The sequence below is a fragment of the Pygocentrus nattereri genome, chromosome 8 (genome assembly GCF_015220715.1).
Source record: "Pygocentrus nattereri isolate fPygNat1 chromosome 8, fPygNat1.pri, whole genome shotgun sequence".
Lineage (NCBI taxonomy): Eukaryota > Metazoa > Chordata > Actinopteri > Characiformes > Serrasalmidae > Pygocentrus > Pygocentrus nattereri.
The window spans coordinates 13,304,985-13,326,528 of NC_051218.1; the positions used below are offsets into that span (position 1 = coordinate 13,304,985).

Here is a 21,544-nt window from a genome sequence, read left to right on the forward strand (position 1 = left end):
ATGACAGTACAGCAGATGGTCTTTTATAAACATCCACTCTGAGTGGTTTGTGTCCTGCCCACTATACCCTCTATGGCAACAATTTCAGAAAGAAAAGCCACTGAAAGCTTCTGATAGCAGAATAACTTTATAGCCCCAAATTCTGGATCAGTGACAGTTCCTCTCCTTTTTCTTTCTTCTCATCAGTTTACGCCACTTTGTTCATTTACGACAACAGAGTCTTAAACATTATGCATCCTTGCACAATTTCTGCAAGAGGAGTTATGTTTGCCTGCGTCAGGAGGAAGGGGAGAAGTTCCTGGAAGCTTAGCTGCTGGCAGTCAGTTATTACTATCATGAATCTTGAAGGAGGGAGGCAGACTCTGTTTTGGCTATTTTACAAGTCGTTTGCCAAAGTGAGTCTGGACAATGAGGGAGGTGAACACATCACAATATTTCTCCTGGCTGACGGTCCTTCAGGCAGCCATTTAGCATGCAATGCCATATTAACCATGTCATCTTGTGGTAGTACGCGTGAAAAATGCTCTTCCTACTTAGGAGTAGCTTACTCTCTAATTCAGCTGTGATCCCCAGGCCAGTATCTGTCTGTTTTCATGTCTCAAATGAGTCTTACATTGGCAGCAAGTGCTTCAAGGCACTAATGACCTGTCATGGCCACCTTTTCTCTTTAGATGAACATTTTTTTAGTATACATTTGGGTTTGTTCTAATGCAGGGGTGCACAGCTCTGTTCACTGTCCAGCACAGTTTGGTAGTGTCCCTGCTGAACCTGGCAGTTAACACATGACCACCTATCATTTATTTAATTTAATTTTATAAACATGTTATTCATTTTTCAGCAAAAAAACACTATCTGGCCAAAAGTATGTGGATTTCCCTCTTAATTGTGGAACTTAGGTGTTGCAGCCATATACATTGTTAAGAAGTTTATAAAATCAAGCACATATCCACACACCCTCTATAGACAAACACTTGCAGTAGGATGGGTCATACTGAAGAGCTTGGTGACTTTAAAAATGCCACTGTCATAGGATGTCAACTTTGCCACAAGTCAGCTTGTGAAATTTCTGCTAGATCTGCCCTGGTCAACAGTAAGAGCTATTATTGTGAAAAGGAAGTCTCTACAAGCAACAACAGCTCAGCCACAAAGTGCTAGACCACACAAACTCATAGAGCAAGGCCATTGAGTGCTGAACCATGTAGCGCATAAAAATTGTGAGCATGCAATCTTGTGGAACACCAGTACTGAGGATCTAGGGGTCTGATGCTGTACCTGCTGTTTGTCAGGAAATCCACAATCGACCAGCAGATGGAATCTGGCAGAGACAACTGGGGCAGTTTTACGTGCTGCTCTGACGCAGTGGTATTGAGAGCAGAGCTGAAGTCCACAAACAGAAGTTTTGCATATGTTGTGGGAATGTTGGGATACTGTAGTGTGATGTGCAGGCCCATGTTGATTGCATCATCAACAAACCTACCTGTTAGCTCTGTATGCTACCTGCAGGGGATCCAGCAGAGAGTTTGTAATGGCCTTCAGGTGGGCTGACACCAGACATTCAAAGACTTTCATGACTACAGAGATCATGGTTACTGGCTTGTAGTAATTAAGTCTATAATGTTTGTTTTTTGGGGGACTGAAATAATGATTGAGGTTTTGAAACATGTGGAAACAGAGCAAATTTCCAGTAATTTGTTGAAGATCTTTATAGTTAGTTAAAGTAATGTTAGTTGATCGCAGCAGTGCTTAAGAGTGGATGGACAAAGTAAGTCTGGCCCCAGAGCTGTTCTCACCTCTTGTCTACAGAAGAGCCTGTTGATGTCCTGCTCATTGATGGTGAGATGAGCAGCGGCGAGAGGTGAGAGAGCTAGGGTGAGGGAGCAGATCAAATCTGCAGTAGTGCTCAGTGAGTTGGCAGTCATTCAAGAGAATGGGAGTTTTTCTCACCTTGTAGTTGGTGATCTTCTAGAGACCTTTCTAAACTGAAGCTGGGTCATAAGCAGCAACACAGTTTTATAGCTTTTCTGTGTGTTTTTCTTTGATCGTTTAATCCATTCTTTCAGCCTATTTTTGGCCTCTTTAGAGATATTTTGTCCCCATTCCTGAATGCTGCCACCTTTTCCCTCCAAAGTCCAACAGAAATATGGTTTATCATTGCTGTATATATTGTGCTGTAGTTGCCACATAAACTGGTGCACAATGTCACAAGGTATCATCCAGAGTTATCATTATGGATAGAAGACTGATTTTTTGTGGTTGAATAAGCAGTGAACAGCTAGTTATTTGTGCTAACACAAAAAGTCACAGCATATGGAATCTCACCAAAGAAGAGCTGCAATCACTGAAACGTTTATTTATTCTCAGAAAAGGCTCAAGGAGTGGCAAAAATATACAGAATGGATAACAGACCATGTTTAGAAATATCATTCACTCCTTACTAAGAGCTCTTTATCTGAACCAGAAAATTACTAGTTCTGCTTCTAAATCTAAGTGATTGAAGTTTGCTTTGATTACAAAGTATGTTATATCCATAGATGCCTTTCTATCTTGTTTTGAACTTTTTCTTCTCCTCTTGTTAAACTGTTATTGTTGTGATGTGCAGTAATAAGAGAAGCATCTCTCTGAACCATGCGGATCATGTTATTGTAAAAATTGATTTTGACTAATGCCACATGAAGTCCATTAGGTTAATGGTGAGTTTGATTAGGCCTATCTGGCAGTATAAGCCACTTATGGCCCTACTATTGATTTTCAGCGTCATTCTATATACACTGCAATAAGTCCTGGATAAGCTTTGTTTTCTAGTGGAACAGCACTCTGTTTAGGAGAGGTTAATTTTGTTCAGTAGCAATTATAGTGTTTTCATCCAAATGAGTTTGGGGAGAGGCCAGTAATTACAAGAGACTGTTGTGTTAAGGAAGGTTAAGTGTGTTAAGCATGTGCTTATATGGATAGGTGAGAAGCAAATGAGTCAACATTTTACAGTAGCTTTGTGCAGTGCTACTGGAAATCTCTCTCTGTTCTTTTGCAATATGTAGCACTACAGCGTAAGAAATAAATTCCCAATATCATGCATTTATATGACCTTCATAAGGAACCATTATATTCCCCCAGGCGCACATCTTACAGCCCATAACTGACTGCCCAAGACATATGTTGTTTCCCCCAAGGACTCCCTGCATGGATTCCGTAGGGAAAGAACATGAAATTTATGTCCACTCTGCCATCTCTACTTTAGCATGGCACCTGAACAAGTCAAGGAGAATTAGTACATTTGAAAGCTGAGATGTTTCTCAAAACGTAATGAATGACAATTCGCTCAAAATAGCTGCACTTATGAGTGAAAAAGCCTGCAATCAGTGTCTAGTACTGCTTGTCCATATCACTGAATCCTGCTCCTTCAAAGAAGCCTAAAGGCAAGGGGACAGGTGAACAGAAACATGTTCTTAAGAGCTTTATTTTTAGACATGCCTGAAAAGAGTGTGACATACATTATGCTTCTCTGTGCTTGTATGCCCTCCTCAGCTGTATAGCCCACAGCCAGTCACTAGAGCTTACTATTTGCTTCCAAAGCCCAGACGTCTGCTTTTCATTTAATTAGAAAATTATTTCTCTATAGTGAGTACTTGTCCGATGCCAGCCGAGGTTGGCATCTGCACAACTTTTAATTTCCCCTTCACCCCTTTACTGAGGTCTCAGAGGAAAACTTAAATGCATGGCCGATCACTCGAATATGAAGATTGACTGGCTTCGATGTGTATAAAAAATGGAACGTGTTTCAGTTTATTATGTATACTGGTTACAAATTTAATATTGCTGTTAACTGTTGGTGGCTGTGGAGCTTGCTCAGGTAATAATTTATATGTTCTGAAATCCATCTCTGAGCCAGCCCTGAAAACTGACAGCATTACCCAACCTCATCGATCACCAGCACTGTAATTATCATTTAAGCGCCAGTACCCTGTCTGCTTTCTATTGCATTTGCGATTAGCGCTGTCTGATACTGATCTGCACATGCCACAGTGACAGTAAAATAAGCCAGGTGAGCAGGTGTAAAGAGCTGGCACTCTTGGAAGCTCAGACGCCTGCCCTTGCTATGAGAGCCTTGTCAGGCTCCAAATAACACAACATAGTCCAGACTACTTTAGCACACATAGAGTGACTAAAGCAGAGATTGTGTTTCTGCTGGCCTGCTGTCAAACACTTGCCCCTGCTACTCCCCCTCAGGCTGCCAACCTCTGGCTCGTTTGTTACAACAGGATGATGTGTGAGGCTCACTCAAACTTTTGTCATAGGAGAATCAATAGTGTTTCTGGATGTAGCTTAGAGCCCCTCGACACAAACATAGCTGTGGGGTATTTATTGTCAGTCGTCAGCAGTGAGCATCAGTTAGCCAAGCGGATGGACTGGGAACATCCGTCATGGTTGTTTAATAGATGTCACTGCTCCAGTTCACCGGAATTTGAAAACTGAGTCACCTGGCCATTGCCTCTTGGACAGGACGTTCAAGGTCCAGTTCACCTGGAGGTTGGCCATTGTGATGGGGTATGAATGGCCATCGTTTACGGTACAGCACAGAACTCTCTGCCAGCGCTAAATGTGCTGTAATGAATACATGCCAGGAATGTCACACTGACTGGTGAGCAGATAAACAGGAACCGGCCATGGTGGTGACAGAACTGGGTCAGAGAAGGAGAATTAAAGATGGAGAGATCCCCCCACATTCCTACAAAAACAAGGTGAAGAGCTCTGTCCCTTCTCTGGCTATAGCTAACAATGCTGAGTCTTATGTCCTTGTGTCCTCAGTGTTGCTTGAGCTGACCAGCCACATTGTCAATAGACACAAGCTACAAAGCATTCAACACCCTTGGAGCATGCTCAGAGCAGCAGGCCCTGCAGCAGGCACCTGGAGGCATTTTGGAAGCATGCTAGTTTAAAAAAGTAGTTCTACATTTTCACTAGACAATATTTGGTAGTCTGCTCTGCGGCACTGATAACTTAATATATACGTGTTATGATATTATTTTTTAAGTAAAATGGGAAAAATGTTACACGAAGAATATGAAAGCAAACTGTAAAAAAGTTTCTTGTAATCAAAAATGAAATCTAGTAAACCTCTGTATGATGTTCTTTATACAGTTATAAATGTTTACAATCTAAGGCTGGGCAATGTGGCATTTTCATGATATATTATACATATCACAAAAAGTCTGCAAATTAGTTGGAATGGAAAAATGGAAAACTGTAGTGCTACATCCAGACTGCTAATACTACAAGTAGATTTTTTCAAATTCAGTCTTTGCAAAAATAAACAATTTCAAGAAAGGAAAAATTCTAAAACTGGTAAAAATGAAATGAATAAAATTAGATTGTGGCATAATTTGTCTTGCAAGTTAAACGTCTGCTTATCCTCAAAGAGTCTGATGCATTTTGTCACTCAGTATGGAGATAAGTATTTTTGACAGGAAAGGCAGTTTTGATGCACTGCACTACAAAAATAAACACACGCAGGAAACCAATGCATCTGCAAACTTGCAACAATATCTCACTACTAAATGCTACTAAGAGCCTTTAAAACTGTTCTTTACAATATGTAATACCGTGCAGTTCTTTTTTCAATTCAGAATCTGAAATCAATCTATCTGAATAGCTTGAAGTACATTTCCAAGGCTGAGAGATTAGAATGCATCTAACAAAATTCTAATAGTTGTGGCCACCTTAACATGCAAAAGATATCATACTTTGATATGGTATTTGATTTCCATATTCAGAAATGGAAAGTTGTGAACCCTTGTGTAATGTACTGTAAACAATTGTACATGCTTATATTGGTGATTTTATTTCATTTTTTGTTTAAAAACTCTGCATACAGTGTGTTTGAACTCAGTCCAGTAACAGCAGCAGTAATGTAACCCTGATAAGAGTGCAGCATCCTTGCTGTTGCGATGCGTCGCATCTGGTGCAGATCCACAGTTATTTTTACTGACGGTCTGGTTGGTACAGCCCCATCGCACCAAGACATCTGTGCTATTATATCAGCGGCGTTCCTCCACTCTCACACTGTCACATCTCTTTGTTCCACAAAATGGGAGAACCATTCATTCATCAACAACTTCCTACGCATCAGAGTTGTTTTCTTCACATTAATGCGGATTTATTTTCTGTTTCCGTTGCGCGAAAGATTACATCAAAACTCGCTTAAAGCCCGTCATTATTCTTTTTGCATCAAAACTTTATGACTATATTCCAAACATATTCATTATGGTAGGCTGTACGTCACTTGCATAGCGCAGCTGTATGAATGAAGAACACCCACTTGTGTTGCTATGCTCTTGTTTCCATAGAAAGTAGGCTTCCTTCTTAGTCCTTTAGGGTTCAGATCAGGGGTCATGAAAGAAAGATGGCTATTGGAAATCTATCCTGGCAGAACAAAAAGGTTATGATGCAGTAGAGCAGGTCAAGGGTCTCTGTGCTATATTTAGTTGAAAAAGGTTTTCCTTTTTTCAGCCAGGGCAGCTTACTAGCTCCTTTTTTATTTAAAACCATTTTTTCAGCCATAGACAGTATTCAGCATTTCCATAAGCATACACTACACTTAAGATCAGTACAGCATTGTTATTGCATTTGTGTATTTATTATAAATAAAGAAATTAACTTCACAGAATCTTAATTAAAAATTGCTTAAATTAATAAAATGCTGTTTATCTTTTTTGTTACAGGTACTATGCCATCTGTTGTCAGCCTCTGGTCTACAGGAATAAGATGACGCCACTGAGAGTTGCTCTTATGATAGGAGGATGTTGGATTATCCCAACTGTCATATCCTTCTTACCAATAATGCAAGGCTGGAACAGTATTGGAATAAATCATTTGGTGAGTCATGTGCGTCAGATGTCACAATCTTGTATTAATGATGTTTTAAAAATGTGCTTGGCTGCTAATTTTTTAAGATCATCTTTCTTTCTCTCTCATCTTCACTGGAATCAGGACAAATATGTAAACAAGCTTGGATTATTCAAATGCCCTATTAAAAGACTGGGAAAGTGATTAGGCATTCACTGAAATAATTATCTATGTAAACATGTAAATCAGGTGATGTTTAGTTTCATTAGAGCATTTTCAGATTCATTTTTGATCCTTCATATGATTGTCTTTGATTTTGTGCCCCAGTTTGTGTTCAGGTTAAACATTATAGGCTTAAGCACAGTGCTCAAAGCTGCAGAGTGTGGCTGTAATTAGAAAGACAGTAGCTGCAAGCAAGGGCATTATGAGTAGCTTCCAGTCAGTCCTGTGATGATCAAGTGGAAATGAAATGTCAAGGTACCCAGGTAGAGCCCCTAATCCATCGCTTTTCAATAAACAAACACAGACGGCCCTGGGTGAAGATTTATGCATTATAACGAAAGCCGTGCAGGAGAGGAAATGGTATTTGAATGGCATCCTGAGCATGTTTCCTCCCAGAATTGGCGTGTACTTATCGATTCAGCTGAGAGGTGTTTCATAAGAGAGCGGTTTCATAAACCGTTTGTGACATTGTTCCATTTGGTACAAATTAGCAATGTCATATTATATTTTTTTGTGTGTAATTTATATTTCGCAGTTGACACACAGAAGAGTTATGAGCACAAACCTTGGCAAGGGGACCCTGATGAGGTCTTAAAAAATAGTCTTAACTAGTTTGGCTCTGGAGTATCCTCAGTGCATGAGCATGATGCTAATGGATATCTATTTCGGACAGCTATTTTCCAGCGCAATTCAAAGTTGGAGCATTAGGAACACTTCCAGATCCATTGACTACACTTCTCAAAGGAGCTTATTAGTGCTTTATGTCAACTGCCTGCAAAAGCCTGGGTCACATTCCAGCTAAGTTAAAAAAATCACTGTTGTAAAATGAAAAGTGTGTACGGTTCATGAGAGAAAAATATGTTGTATGTATCTATTGATCGGTTCTTGTTGCAGTGGCCGGAAGGCCTAATTATTTGCGGATTTGATGTAAGTGGCACAGACAGAGCCACTGCTAGACAGTTATTAATGCTCTTCTCACTGCCACTTCCTGTGGTGGATCCACTGCTCATTCTCAATACACCCAAATCAATTCTGCAATACCACCTAGGCCCATATATTTTCACAGAGACCTTGATTTATTTACTTTCCAGTCAAGGTAGCCATTAAATATGAGGATATACACTCACCAGACACTTTATTAGGTACATGTTCAGTTTTCAATATGTTCAGTTGCCTCTTAACACAAATAGCTAATCAGCCAGTCACATGGCCACAACTCAATGCATTTAGGCATGTAGAAGTGGTCAAGACAACTTGCTGAAGTGCAAACCAAGCATCAGAATGGGGAAGGAAGGTGATTTAAGTGACTTTGAACATGGCATGTTGTTGGTGCGAGACGGGCTGGTCTGAGCATTTCAGTAACTGCTGATCTACTGGGATTTTCATGCACAGCCCTCTCTAGGGTTTACAGAGAATGGTCCGAAAAAGAGAAAATATCCAGTGAGTGTCAGTTGTGTGGACGAAGATGCCTTGTTGATGTGAGAGGTCAGAGGAGTATTGGCAGACTGGTTTGAGATGATAGAAAGGCAACAGTAACTCAAATAACAAAACCAAAATATTTCCCATTTTTTCTTGACAATGAAAATAAATTGGTCTTTTTGACTGGAAATGAAATAAATGAAGTGTGGTCTCTGACATCTGCACCGTGCTGTTTGGATATCACAACACAGGCTGTAGCAAAAGGGCTGGCTGTTTCTCAGGTTGCATGTAAGATCGTGATGTTTCTTTCACTAAAAGTAAATCACAGAACTTTAAGGAAGACTTCATGAAAGTTTTGAAGTAACATTCCCAGTGCTTCATCTCAAAAATGCTGAACAGGAGACATTTTCCTTACGATTTAGAAGGTCAAGGCTGTTTCTAAAATGCCTTTCTGAGAGATGTTTTAAAGATTAATGCTGTCCAGGTAAGGGCTCATCACTTTTTGGCTTGATGATATTTGAATGTGATAAGTAACCACCTCTACTCTTGAACTATCTCCTACATTGACCATTGACAAATTGACAGTCCCCTCAGGGCCCACAGACTGGAATACAAATTAACTCACATGAAAGAAAAAGCTGTTCAAAAGAGTGGACAAGAATGTGTGACATTTTCTTTAGTATGCACAACCCCAATGTGTAACTTGTGTGTGTAAATATCCCTCCTCCCTCGGCAGATAGAGGCGCGGAAGTTCAGTGGCAACTCCACGGTGTGTGTGTTCATGGTGAACAAGCCGTATGCACTCACCTGCTCCGTGGTGGCCTTCTACATCCCGCTGGGCCTGATGGTTCTGGCCTACCAGCGCATTTATGTGACGGCACGCGAACATGCCCGGCAGATCAGCATGCTGCAACGGGCAGGTGGAGCAGGCAATGCTGCCTCGGACAGCGCAGACCACCAGCGCAACCACCGCATGCGCACTGAGACCAAGGCAGCCAAGACTCTGTGCATCATCATGGGCTGCTTTTGCCTCTGCTGGGCTCCTTTCTTCATCACTAACGTGGTGGACCCTTTCATAGACTACACAGTGCCCGAGCAGCTGTGGGCCGCCTGCCTGTGGCTGGGCTACATCAATTCCATGCTCAACCCCATCCTTTATGCCTTCCTGAACAAGTCCTTCCGTCGTGCCTTCCTCATCATTCTCTGCTGCGGACACAGGCGCTACCGACGGCCCTCCATCATGGCACCCGGAGCCCCCTGCACTTCAACACAGATCAACGGCTCAACACATGTACTCAAGTAGGTGAACTCATATTGACCTTACCCTTTCCCTCTGCATTTAGATTTTTAGTTAAAAGCCTTCCAGCAGCCCAAGTGTTTGGACAGGAACTGTGCTATCCAATGCTAGAAGTAGTACATGTCCTGCGTTGGAGAGGAGGATATCCTGTCTCTGGTTATAATTAACTCATGGCTTGAACTCTCACTTCATGTAGTATTACCCTAATACTAATGAGGAAATGATGAAATAATTCTAAATGACCTCTCCATGCTCCGCATATAACATCTCATTCAACCTAATGAAAAATTAGTAACAAACAGCTCGGTCTTTGTGAGCATATTGAAATGATGCACACCAGACCTCTGCAATGTTTGTTTCGAGCTGCTACATAACCTTGAGTTTCCATTGTTAAACAATGTGCTATTGAACTGGGTCATGTTTATTGGTGGGAGTCTTTAGGCACCTCATTAATTCTGATTCAGGGCTCCAAGATGTGATTATAAAACAATTCTTGATGCATCTTGATGCATTCTTAAGTTTTAAATTTCTCTAGACTACATAATCTATTTTATTCCTGCATTTGTCATTAACAAGTATTGTTAGTTTTTTTAATCTAAATGTATCTTAAGTCTATTGGCCTGTTTTACCAAAGTTTAAAATCTAAAAATGAAAAGATTATACAGCTTTATTTGATTTGTTTGATTTGTTCTTTGTGTCACATATGGTTTCAGTACAGCTCATAAACTAACTCTGAATGTTCCTGGATTAGTCTGATTGCCTGTTAGGAGTTTGCCACAGTGGTTGTTACAAAGCTGCATTCTTATGATGGGTTGTGTTTACTGTGTTTTTTTTGTGTGCCTTTTATTTCCTATACACACAAAAATTATGACTTTTGAATTTGTGAATGCAAACATGTGTGCATTAGTGAGATCCTGCATTTCTTTCCCACTTCCAAGCCAGACTGTGAAACATATCTAATTCTATAAAGTTTTTGGGTGCATATTAGTTTTTCTTACAGTAGGGGAAATGCAGAACATATGTCTTAGCCTATCTGTCAGATTTTGTTGTTTCATGAATCAATCCTTCAGGAGAAGATTGCCATGCATCCAAGAATCTATTATTACTCCCACTATTAGTTGTTGGTGTAGTTAATTAAAAAGAATTCGCCACCAAGCTAACATTTGCTAAGAAAAAACTACATCATTACAGTGTGACCTTTTACATGCACATGCAATATAAATATCATTTAAACTAATATTATAGTCTAAATAACTGACTGATATTTTGACAGTAGTTGTGATTTTCTTTAAGAAGAATGGGATTTTTGCCTGTGTTCTACAACCCCAATTCCAATGAAGTTGGGAAGTTGTGTAAAACATAAATAAAAACAGAATACGATGATTTGCAAATCCTTTTTAACCTATATTCAGTTGAATACACTACAAAGACAAGATATTTAATGTTCAAACGGATAAACTTTATTGTTTTTTGCAAATATTCACTCATTCACTCAATTTTCATTCCTGCTTTTATTTATGTTTTCACAGTGTCCCAACTTCATTGGAATTGGGGTTGTATAAATCTCACAGCAGTTGCCACAAAAGAACATATTTGTGGGTGAAGCATGTAAATGTCTATTCTGACTTATGTTGGCACAGTTTGCGTCTGGTGGCAAAACAAAAAGCCATTTTGTACTTGGTATATCTTCACATTACTTTCACTGTCAGATCTAACTTACTTTCTCTTCCTGAGTGATTATGTTTGACCTTTCGGAGGTTGTTCTCATTGTTGACCTAACAATTCTAGAATTCCTTCTGACAAGTGCACCTGAGGGATGGTGATACTTTAACCTGGGGTTGTTAACTAAACACTTATTCACTTGCAGCCTCACATTAAAACAAACCTCAGCTCAAGTCAACACAGTGACTCCTTGTCTCATACCACCGCATGCCTTGTTTGTTTTGCAGTTGCTCTGTATTCCTTGCCTGTACTAGGAAACGTGTAGAGCAGTTAATTTGGATTTATTCATTTAAGCTGACCCTCATCCACAGCTGAGTGCAGACTTTCCCGTGAGAGTTTGGAAGAGACTTCTTCAGCTCTAAACGGTCAAATTATTCTCCCACAGTCATCTGTCTTAGACAACGTCCTCGTCTGTTAGGGATACACTCTGACCAGATTCTCCATACCTGACCAAGTAGTATTGGGTCTTCTGTTCAGTAATTGTTGTAAGTCTGTAAAGTCATCAACTGTTGTAAACTGCAGGCAGGGACATTTGTGTAGGACATAACATCTCTTTTTCTCTGCATGTCTCCTTTACTCAGAGGTCAGAGTGAAGCTCCCCCAGGCTTTGACCAAAGGCTAGCATGCTATTTCAGATAGAGATTAAAGCTGGAGTTTAGCCAGCTGGTCTTTTTGAACTGAAATCCTCTCCCTTGAGGGAAATTGGGGGGGGGGGACAGAACAATGTCTACACATTTGTTGTTATTAGCATAACATGAAAATAGGGGTTCTGCAAATTGTGTATGTTGTTACATGATGCTTTTATTGAAAAAATAATACCTTAAGTCCATATTGAACTTGTATGCCTGAAAGCTCAAGCAAAGGCATAAATCAACCGAATGAGCAAATAGTAAGTCTCTACTGTTAATAATTGATGATGGATTTATTTTTTAAATAATTTATTGTGGCACCGTACCAGAGTATGTTTTTAATAACTGTGCTTTTATGCATGGTTTGCTGGTGACATTTTGTGATGTGTCTGGTGGAAAGAGGAAGGAAGCTTTCGCAGAGGGCAGATATAAATAATCTGATGTCATCACCTTGCCCTCACTTTCTCTCAGAGCTGAGCCCTCCCCATTGCTCTTTGCTATGGCATGTTCAAAGCTACAGTTTTAGGATTTATAGTTAATTTACTCTCTTAACCCTTCCTAACTGTTTCAGAAATCAAAAAAAGCACAGACTTTATTGATGATAGTACAAAGAGAAAGAAAGTCTGAAAACTGTGGGAACTCTGAACCAAAGGGCCATCAAAGTGAACTTTCATATCAGCTCATTACACTTCCTAAAAAACAAGTTCCTCAGAGTTTTACAGGCGATACAAGTTGAATTTAAAGAGTCATTTTTGCTTTCTGAGCCTCTGGGCACTCAGTTTTTAGTAACACAAACTGTGGCTTTTAATCTTCATATGTTCTGGCAACCATGTATGTACCACATTAGCACCAGTGTGAAACTTATTCAAAACATCTGATTTGTTTCCATGGAGACACTGCAGCAGAATTAGAATGAATGATTCATTCTAATTCCACGAGTTCACAGACACTGTCCTTGGACTGTGTAGGCTATTTTGAAATGAAGAAGAAGTCATGAAACATTAATTCATCAATGCATGAATTGTTTTCAGATTGTAAGTTAAGCATGCATTACAGTTCTGGTTAGTGATTGTTATGTTTGATGTGGTATTTTGACATGCTGTGATAATGTCATTAGTGTCATGCTCAGCTTCCTCTGTGTGCTGTGACTAGTTGTGGCCACTCAAATGAAAGAGAGTGTTAATGACACAGTACAGCTTGCAGTCTTACATTACAAAGCAAAGCTAGAAATGACCTTAAATGACAGCCGTTGTATGATAGCAGTGACACAACAGTCACGTGACATTTCAGGGAAAAAATATCCTCCATCCTTTTAAATTCCAATGCCAGCATTCTCAAATTTTACCCAAACAACACAGACAAATTTGTTTCTGCAGAAGAGGTTTAGACATTTTTGAAGTAGCATGGTGTAATAGGACTTAAAATAAATACTGAACCATGGAGCAAGAATGCTTCTTTCTCTGGCCTCTGAGTGAACTGACTGAGTTGACATCCACCACAGACTGAAGTCTTAGTGTCAGCTTCAAGTGGAATTTCATTTCTCATTGTTAGTGGCAAAGTTGTCAGTCAAGGCACTAAACAATTCCACTGGAGAACTGCTGAAAATCTTTTTTTTTAAGAAGTAAAACATATGGATGTTTGTTCCTTTTCAAAGAACCTTTTGCCATGCCTGAACAAACCCTGGTAAAAAAAAAAAATTGTCCAGGTTGGACAGCCCAGCTGCCCATGAACCCTCCTCATAACGTCCTGCCACTCTTTGTGTTCCAGTACTTGGAAACATGTCCCAGACATAAATCGCAGGACCGTTTCCAAACGGTGAGGCTGTCAACATGTTAATCTGGCCGATAAACACTGTGGTGAAGCATGCAGGAATCTCCAAGCAGCTGCTTTCCGAAGCCTCGGCTCTGGCAGAGTTACGCTATGCTGGGAGCTCAGGGCCAGCCAGATGAACTTAAAGAGTTCCAGCCCCATTACAGCCGATGACACAGATCTAAACACGGCCTTGCGCTCTCTTTCTTAATTATTTAACCTTTAGCTTGTTTTTCACCAATGACACATTGTATTGCTGGTGTAGAAGTGCAAGCAAGAGGCTACAGCCAGAGGAGGGATAGGTCAATTTGTCTACAGGCCTCTTGGAACAGGAGTGCTTCTCTTTATATCTTCCTCTGGATACAAACCTACCTCTTAGAGTTATAATAACGTCTATGGCAAAATTAGCCTCTTATTTTAGTAATGTCTGCATCTAGCTTAAGATTTTTTTAACAACCATGCTGCAGTGTGTGGTTTATTGCATGTCTTCATGTGTAGTCAGCGCAAATTGTTGGACAATTTTGGACATTTTTTAGACATTTTTCACTATCACTTTTTCACTCTGAGGAAGACTTCCTATAAGCCAAACCATGGCCCGACCTTGGAGTGTTTGCATTTTACTTGCTAGTCTGAATCTCAAACAATGATAAGTGTTTCATTCATTTTTTGTAGACAAATGTCACAAAAAGGTTCTTGGTATTTTATGTCTCCTGTGCAATGTGTTGTATTATATCTGGGCTCAATGCTGCCCAATGCTGAACTTATGGCTACCTCTGATTTAGAGCATTAGCTGGTTCTTTGGGCAAAACTGTAACAGTTTTTCAGTAGTCACTGCCATTAATTACTAAATGTATGTGTAATACATTATTCATTTCTGGTCGTAGTTTACTGTCATTATCATCATTGCACCTATGGTTTAATCTGAGCAACAAAAATGTTGCACAGTAGTGCACTGTCACTTTTCAGCTTCTCAGCTCTTTTTTCCAAAGGCTCTTTAGTCTGTCCTCTTTCTTAAGGTTATCAACAGCATTGTGTTACGGACTTTTAGGGGCTAGGAACTGCCACTCTGATAACTTAATGATCACTCCGAATGTGTCCCTTGATGCCTAGGTCATCTCATGGTCTGTTACAGTAAATGTCTGTTTCTAATGGGTTTTTATCCTTTTCTCAGACATGTGCAATTAATCATAGCCCTACTACAACATCTGATAATCTTCTTATCTCACTCTATGAGATTTTTACTTAAGCCTGAGCCTTCATATCAACAGTGCAGTTCATTGACAGCTAATAAACTTAGCCAGGTTTATGATTAAAGTAAGGCTTAACTAATGAGTCCTATTCACTGTATTAGCATTTACATAATATGCCTTAGGAGCCTCTTTAGAGAAAAATGCTTTGCATAGTGCACAGTCTGTCCTTTTCACTACAATAAAGAGGCCGTCTGAGATGTGCACACCCGGCGGGCGGATTTAGGAGAGAGTACAGTAATGGAGACGTTTTAATAACAGAAATGCGCAACCCCCAGGCCCTTGATTTAATCTCTGCACTCTATTTGATTTATTACCCTCTTAATTTTTCCCTAAGCATGACTAATAACATGCTCTCATGGGCGTATTATTAGGCCTCTGTTTTAGCACCTAATATTCCCCTAGACTCCCAACAGATTCACATGGGCCAGGCCTAATGTATAGACAGTTCCCAGGAAAATGTTTCTCTGCTAAAAGCTCAGTGAGCTGGCCGAGGCCAGACAGAGGGCTCAACATAACGCCAAAAGAAGTGCTGTTTGTGTTGGGCTTTAGGCTCCAGCTCCTCTGGCTGTTTCTTTGCTCCATAAATTATGTCTATTAAGATTTACACACAAAGGTTAGGGTTTGGTTTAATAGAGAGACTCAATCATTAATGACAGGCTGGAACTCTTTCCATGTATCAGTGAAATCTAAAAGCTTCTACAGATAGAGCTTGCGTCATCATCTAAACATGTCAGGCACACATCAGTAAATGTCAGGTAAGGTGAAATTAGAGAAGGCATGATACCACTTTTTCTTTTCTGATAACAGATAATGAAATCTTGAGGACTGGTTGACACTGGTCTGATTTTTTTTCTTTAAAACTGCTGTGCTTTACATTTTTTTTTAACTAAAACACTTAATTCAAAGAGGCCATCTAAAACTGCCAAGATCAGAATGCTCAAGCAAACACTACTACTCCACAGGCTAACATAGCTAATATAGCTAACAGCTGGAGATGTTTGGTTAACTGATCGACTATTAACCAACAAATGCATAAATGTCCAACCATTGCTTTCAGTTAAAAAGCAATTATTTGTCATTGAACTTAAAGACTTGTTCAGGAAGCCCTACTTTGAGATGTTTCTGAAGTCGACTTCCTCGACTCCAGTTAATTTCAACAGATAGTGCCAGAGCTGTAGGATGTTCTATCATGGTGTAGAGAGGAAGAGAAATGGAGTAGGGATAATCCTAAAGGAACAGCTTGTGAAAAGTGTTCTGGATGTAAAGAGAGTGTCAGACAGGATCATGAGCCTGAAGTTGGAGGTTGATAGTGCAATTTTGATTGTGGTCAGTTCATATGCTCCACAGGTTGGTTGTCAGTTAGAGGAGAAAGAGGAATTTTGGAGAAAGATGGATGAAGTGGTAGATGGTGTCCCTAGAGAGGAGAGATTGGTGATTGGTGCAGACTTCAATGGACATGTTGGTGAAGGGAACAGAGGGGATGAAGAGGTGCTGGGTATGTATGGTGTGAAAGACAGAAATGCAGAAGATCAGATGGTTGTACATTTTGCAAAGAGAGTGGAAATGGCTGCGGTGAACACGTATTTTCAGAAGAGGGAAGAACATACAAGAGTGGAGGGAGGTGCACACAGGTGGATTATATCTTTAGCAGGAGATGCCACCTAAAGGAGCTTGGAGATTGTAAAGTGGTACCAGGGGAAAGTGTAGCAAGGCACACTTTCGGTGTCAGGGCTGATGTGTGACAGAAGGATAGCAGCAAGAGTGAAAGGGAAGGTTTACAAGACAGCAGTGCGTCCTGCTATGATGTATGGTTTGGAGACTGTGGCTCTGTCTAAAAGACAGGAAGCTGAGCTGGAGGTGGCGGAGATGAAGATGCTGAGATTTTCGTTGGGAGTGACAAGGCTGGACAAGACTAGAAATGAGCAGATCAGAGGGACAGTGAAGGTGGAGTAGTTTGGAGATAAAGCCAGAGAGGCCAGGTTGAGATGGTTTGGACATGTGTTGAGGAGGAATAGTGGATATATTGGTCAAAGAATGTTGGAGATGGAGCTGCTGGGTAGAAGGAGAAGAGGTAGACCTCAGAGAAGGTTTATGGATGTAGTGAAGGTGGACATGGAGATGGTTGGTGTAAAAGTAGAGGAGGCAGTGGATAGGGCAAGATGGAGGCAGATGATCCGCTGTGGCGACCCCTGAAGGGAGCAGCCGAAAGAAGAAGAAGAAGTGCCAGAGCTGTAGGATAAAGAGATATAGCAGAGCTCAAACCCTCCTAAATTTACTTTACACAATATTTTCGGGTATCTACAGATCACAGTGACAAGAGGAAAATCCATTTCGAGTCACTGGCCAAGCAACCCCAGCACCTAGACATGTCGGATACAAAAAATTGAATATTTTGGAACCTACTTCCCATCGCTAGCCCCACAACAACACAACAGCACATTAACAGCATCGGACATAAATCCTCTTCATTGGTGGAAAAACAATAGCGCATTAGGCTAACTGTGGCCGGACGCTACTTATGCATATCAGGCACTCCAGTGTGTTCTTAGCCTCTGGTCTGACTGCTTAATAGATTGACCTCCGCTGATGTGGATATGTTGGTATTTCTCAGCTAAAGTGAGTACAATATTTACAAGTTTGTAAGTTAACTATTAATCACTAATAAATGATGGTCAGTTTAAGTCAAAAGAACATGACATGAAATAAATATTTTTTTCAGTTATCCTCTTTCATAAAAACACACAAAAAAAACATTGCTTTGTCACTTTTTTAGTATAATGCTCAGCTACCTATTTGTTCTTTTGTTAGGTTACATGTGGATACTGTAGTAATCACATGAAATACTTTGCTTTACATTGTGTTGTGCTACTCTGTGAGCAAATCTGTGATGTTTTGAGCTAAATTTGTTATAGAACTGTATTACATTTTATTTTATTATTTCTCTGTTTCTATATCTAATCCACCATTTTCTGCTGGCATTGGCTTGATACCAGTACTAGGTATCAGATTGGTGCCATTTATTTTTTTTTCTATTCAACAGAGCCACTAACCCATTTGAAATGTGAAACCCTTGGAGGTATAACACTCTGACACTGCACAGGAGTCTCCAAGGCTTCTTTGCTGCAGTTGATAAATTCCATTGACATCCCTTGCTCATAAACATATGATAGGGCACAGCAAAGAGACCCACACACTTAAGCTCTAGCGACGAGATGACATTGCCAAAGCTTTGGCCCCAGTGGAAGAGACCATCTCCCTCACAGACATGTCCTGTTTTCACCCTAATGAGTATGGAAAAGAAAAGACATTCCTGGAAGCCCAATCCTGTCTTGCGTGTCTGTGAGAGAGAGGATGAAAGCTTGTGGTATGATTGCAGAGAAGATTTACTCTGCAGGAACGTGAGCGCAGGGGAGGTATGTGAAAAGGAGGTTGGCCACATAACACCCGGGTGGCACTCTTTAAACCAACAGGAGTTTTATACATTAGCTGTGCTGGAGCAACTATGATATATAGTCTTAGTGTTTGTCTGTGTGTGTGTGTGTGTGTGGCGGTACGGTCTGGTTCAGTGTCTTACCCCACACACAGAGCCACAGTGATGACAGCCGGTCTTCCAGCATGCCTCAGAGCAACAGCAGTTGTGAACTTGCGAAGCCAACAGACTGTCTATTATAGCGTGCCTTCCACGCAGAGCCCTTCAAAATACATCATGGCTTTATAGCTCAGAGTTATGAGCCTTGACTCCTGCACAGTCAAACTAGGGCCAGACTAATATGAAACTTTTCTGACCAATAATGATCGCAGCCTCTTTCTGCAGGCCCCCTAGTGGCCATTCGACTGGCTGAATCAAAAGAATTGACTCAATATTTTTAATCACTGTAATCGGGTGGAATATATATATATTTTTTTGACTCAATTTTCACACCAGTATAGTTGTCTCCAATTCCACCCATGCTATCAGTGCGAAGGCTAGCATGAGCTTCCTGTGAGACCTGTAAAGCCAGCCACACATCACTTTGACTCTATGACTGCTAGTGAGCAATGATGGGTGACGGGTGGAGGGTGGTGCAGGGGGTGAGGACCCCCTGTTGTGAAAACAATTCACACTTCTCCACAAAGATACCTGTGGTATTTGTCAGTTTTCTTATGTGCTTACATTTTCCCTGTTAAAAAGCAATGCATTAACTTAAGTTATATCATATCAACTACTCCTTGATTGTAGCCTCTCACTCTCGTTCTCGTTTGTACAGCTTTTGTATCTTTGTTACAGTGGAGACTCTTGAGTTTAGCTGTATATTTCTGCTTTGTCATTGTTCCTGCTCATTGATTTATCTTTAGGTCTTTCGTGAGCACTGTCCAGCATGGTCTGCTGAAGATGATAAAGCTATTGCTTTCAAAGTTGTAACTGAAAGAGTGCTACAATTGTAGATTTTATGATAGCAGCATGCAGCATGTGAGCAGCTGGGCTTTAGCCCTGACAATTACAAATGGTTCAGAGGTTTAAACTAGGACAATGCCTTAATAGCATTAGAAAACCTGTGTGGCAGTAGTGATTTATTGTAAAAATATTTAAATCATTTGTTAGTTTTGACAGCCTAATTAAAATTACAACTGAATTAATCCAGGCCTGCAAAGCCAGCCCCAATACTTTTATTTAAACTGTGTTTTACTAACTGATATAGTTGTCACTATAGTTGCCTAACACCTGTGAATTGCCACATATGATGAGGTTAGGCTTGCTATTTGAACCATGCGATGTGACTGAAATGAGCAAAATTCTACCCAAGATTATCATCCGGAGCATGGTCATGATAATATCTCCACCATATCAAGTCACAGTAAAGCAACTTATCCTGAGGAAATTTTATTGGTTCAGCTTTGATGAAGTGTGCGGGACTCTGTAAACTTGGCCCAGAATTTGATGATAAGCATATGTAATCCTAATTCAGTGTAGTCTCATCGCTCCCTCTCTCACTCAGCGCCGGATGTTTGCCTGTTGTGGGCTCAGTTTGAAACAATGGCACACATGTGTCAGCTCTTAAGAGTGAATGGAGCAAAGCTGTGTACCCTGATTGATTTGATCTTTGATAAACTTTCCCAAAATGAAACAGGGATTTGATGACATGGATCAAAGGAGATGACGGCACATATGGATAGAAAAAAAAAACAAGAAAACAAAGACTTGTGCTCCACAGTCCCAGTCACGTCTCATCTGCTCAAAAACATGCATGTGTTCACATCATGCTCTTTTTAGAATTTTATTTATTTCATTTGATTATCGAAACAGAGTACAATAATTCAATAGCCCTCCAATTAAATTCTGTGAAATATTTGTATTGCTTTGTGAATTCATGAGCAGATGTACAATTAAATATAGATGAAATTACTTAATTATGGCCAGTTTCTGTGTAAATAAGAAATTAAAAGGATAAAAAAATACTACTTTATTTTCTCTCATTTTCAGTTGAACAATAATACTGGGTTGTGTGAGAGAGACCTAAAGGCTCTCATGTAAGTGTACATGCCATGCCATGCCATGACTGAGGTTGGAGGACGTCATGATGTTAAACTCTACATTACCAAGAGCTCTCTGGCCATGTGTTCTGCACAGGGAACAGATGCCACTATATCCCAGACAAGCCTAACAATAAACAAACCATAAACAAACTGAACAATTCAGTCCATTTCAGCATCTTGTACTGCTTTCGTCAGGGTTAATTTGGTTCTGCTGTTAGCAGTTGGTATTGCTGTGAATCAGAGCAAGTCTTTTCCTATAGAATTGAGATCAATAGAAGCACAAGTGCATCTGTTGTGGCACTTTTGCACGGCATCATGGATCTTTTAGCGTGTGGCAAACGATAACCTCTGTGAGAAGAGAAAAAAGTGAGTCATGGCAGCTATTTGTGTGTCAATTAGCTTTCTCTGTATTTGCTCGAGCACTTCTGAGCCATTTCAGCTCCATTATTAGCAATGACCTTTATGAGCAATTTGTGTGGTGAGTCTGTTATTAAAGCAACAAATGAAGGGCCTTAGACTGGGTGTATTTTAAGTGACCATCCTGAATGCTAGGACAAGATCTGTGTTTTAGCTTGGGCAGGTTGTTAGCTTGCAGGCATTAAATGATCATATTGATTGATTGATATTAATAAAATATAGTTGGGTAAACAATGTTTGTAAAGCAAAATCGTCTTGGATACTGTGCTATAATGAATTACATATTGTCTGGATGGAATTACTTAGACCTGTCCAGGGTGTATTCTGCCTTTCACCCGAAGACTGCTGGGATAGGCTCCAGCATCCCCCCGCGACCCTGACGGAGAAGCGGCTTAGAAAATGGATGGATGGATGGATGGATGGAT

The 21,544-nt window shown here is 40.3% G+C and overlaps 1 protein-coding gene across 5 annotated transcripts in view; it reads left to right on the forward strand.

Annotated features, from left to right (window-relative positions):
• htr4 (5-hydroxytryptamine receptor 4) overlaps positions 1-21,544 on the forward strand; it is an 88,847-nt gene that overhangs the window by 42,951 nt on the left and 24,352 nt on the right. For all 5 annotated transcript variants that reach the window (XR_001857235.2, XM_017689574.2, XM_037540730.1 and 2 more), the window contains 2 exons: positions 6,717-6,870; positions 9,218-9,780. Coding sequence is in view for 4 of the 5 variants with exons in the window: in XM_017689574.2 (XP_017545063.1) it covers positions 6,717-6,870; positions 9,218-9,780 (717 nt within the window). In the remaining variant the exon portion in view is untranslated. The remainder of the gene's footprint in view (positions 1-6,716; positions 6,871-9,217; positions 9,781-21,544) is intronic.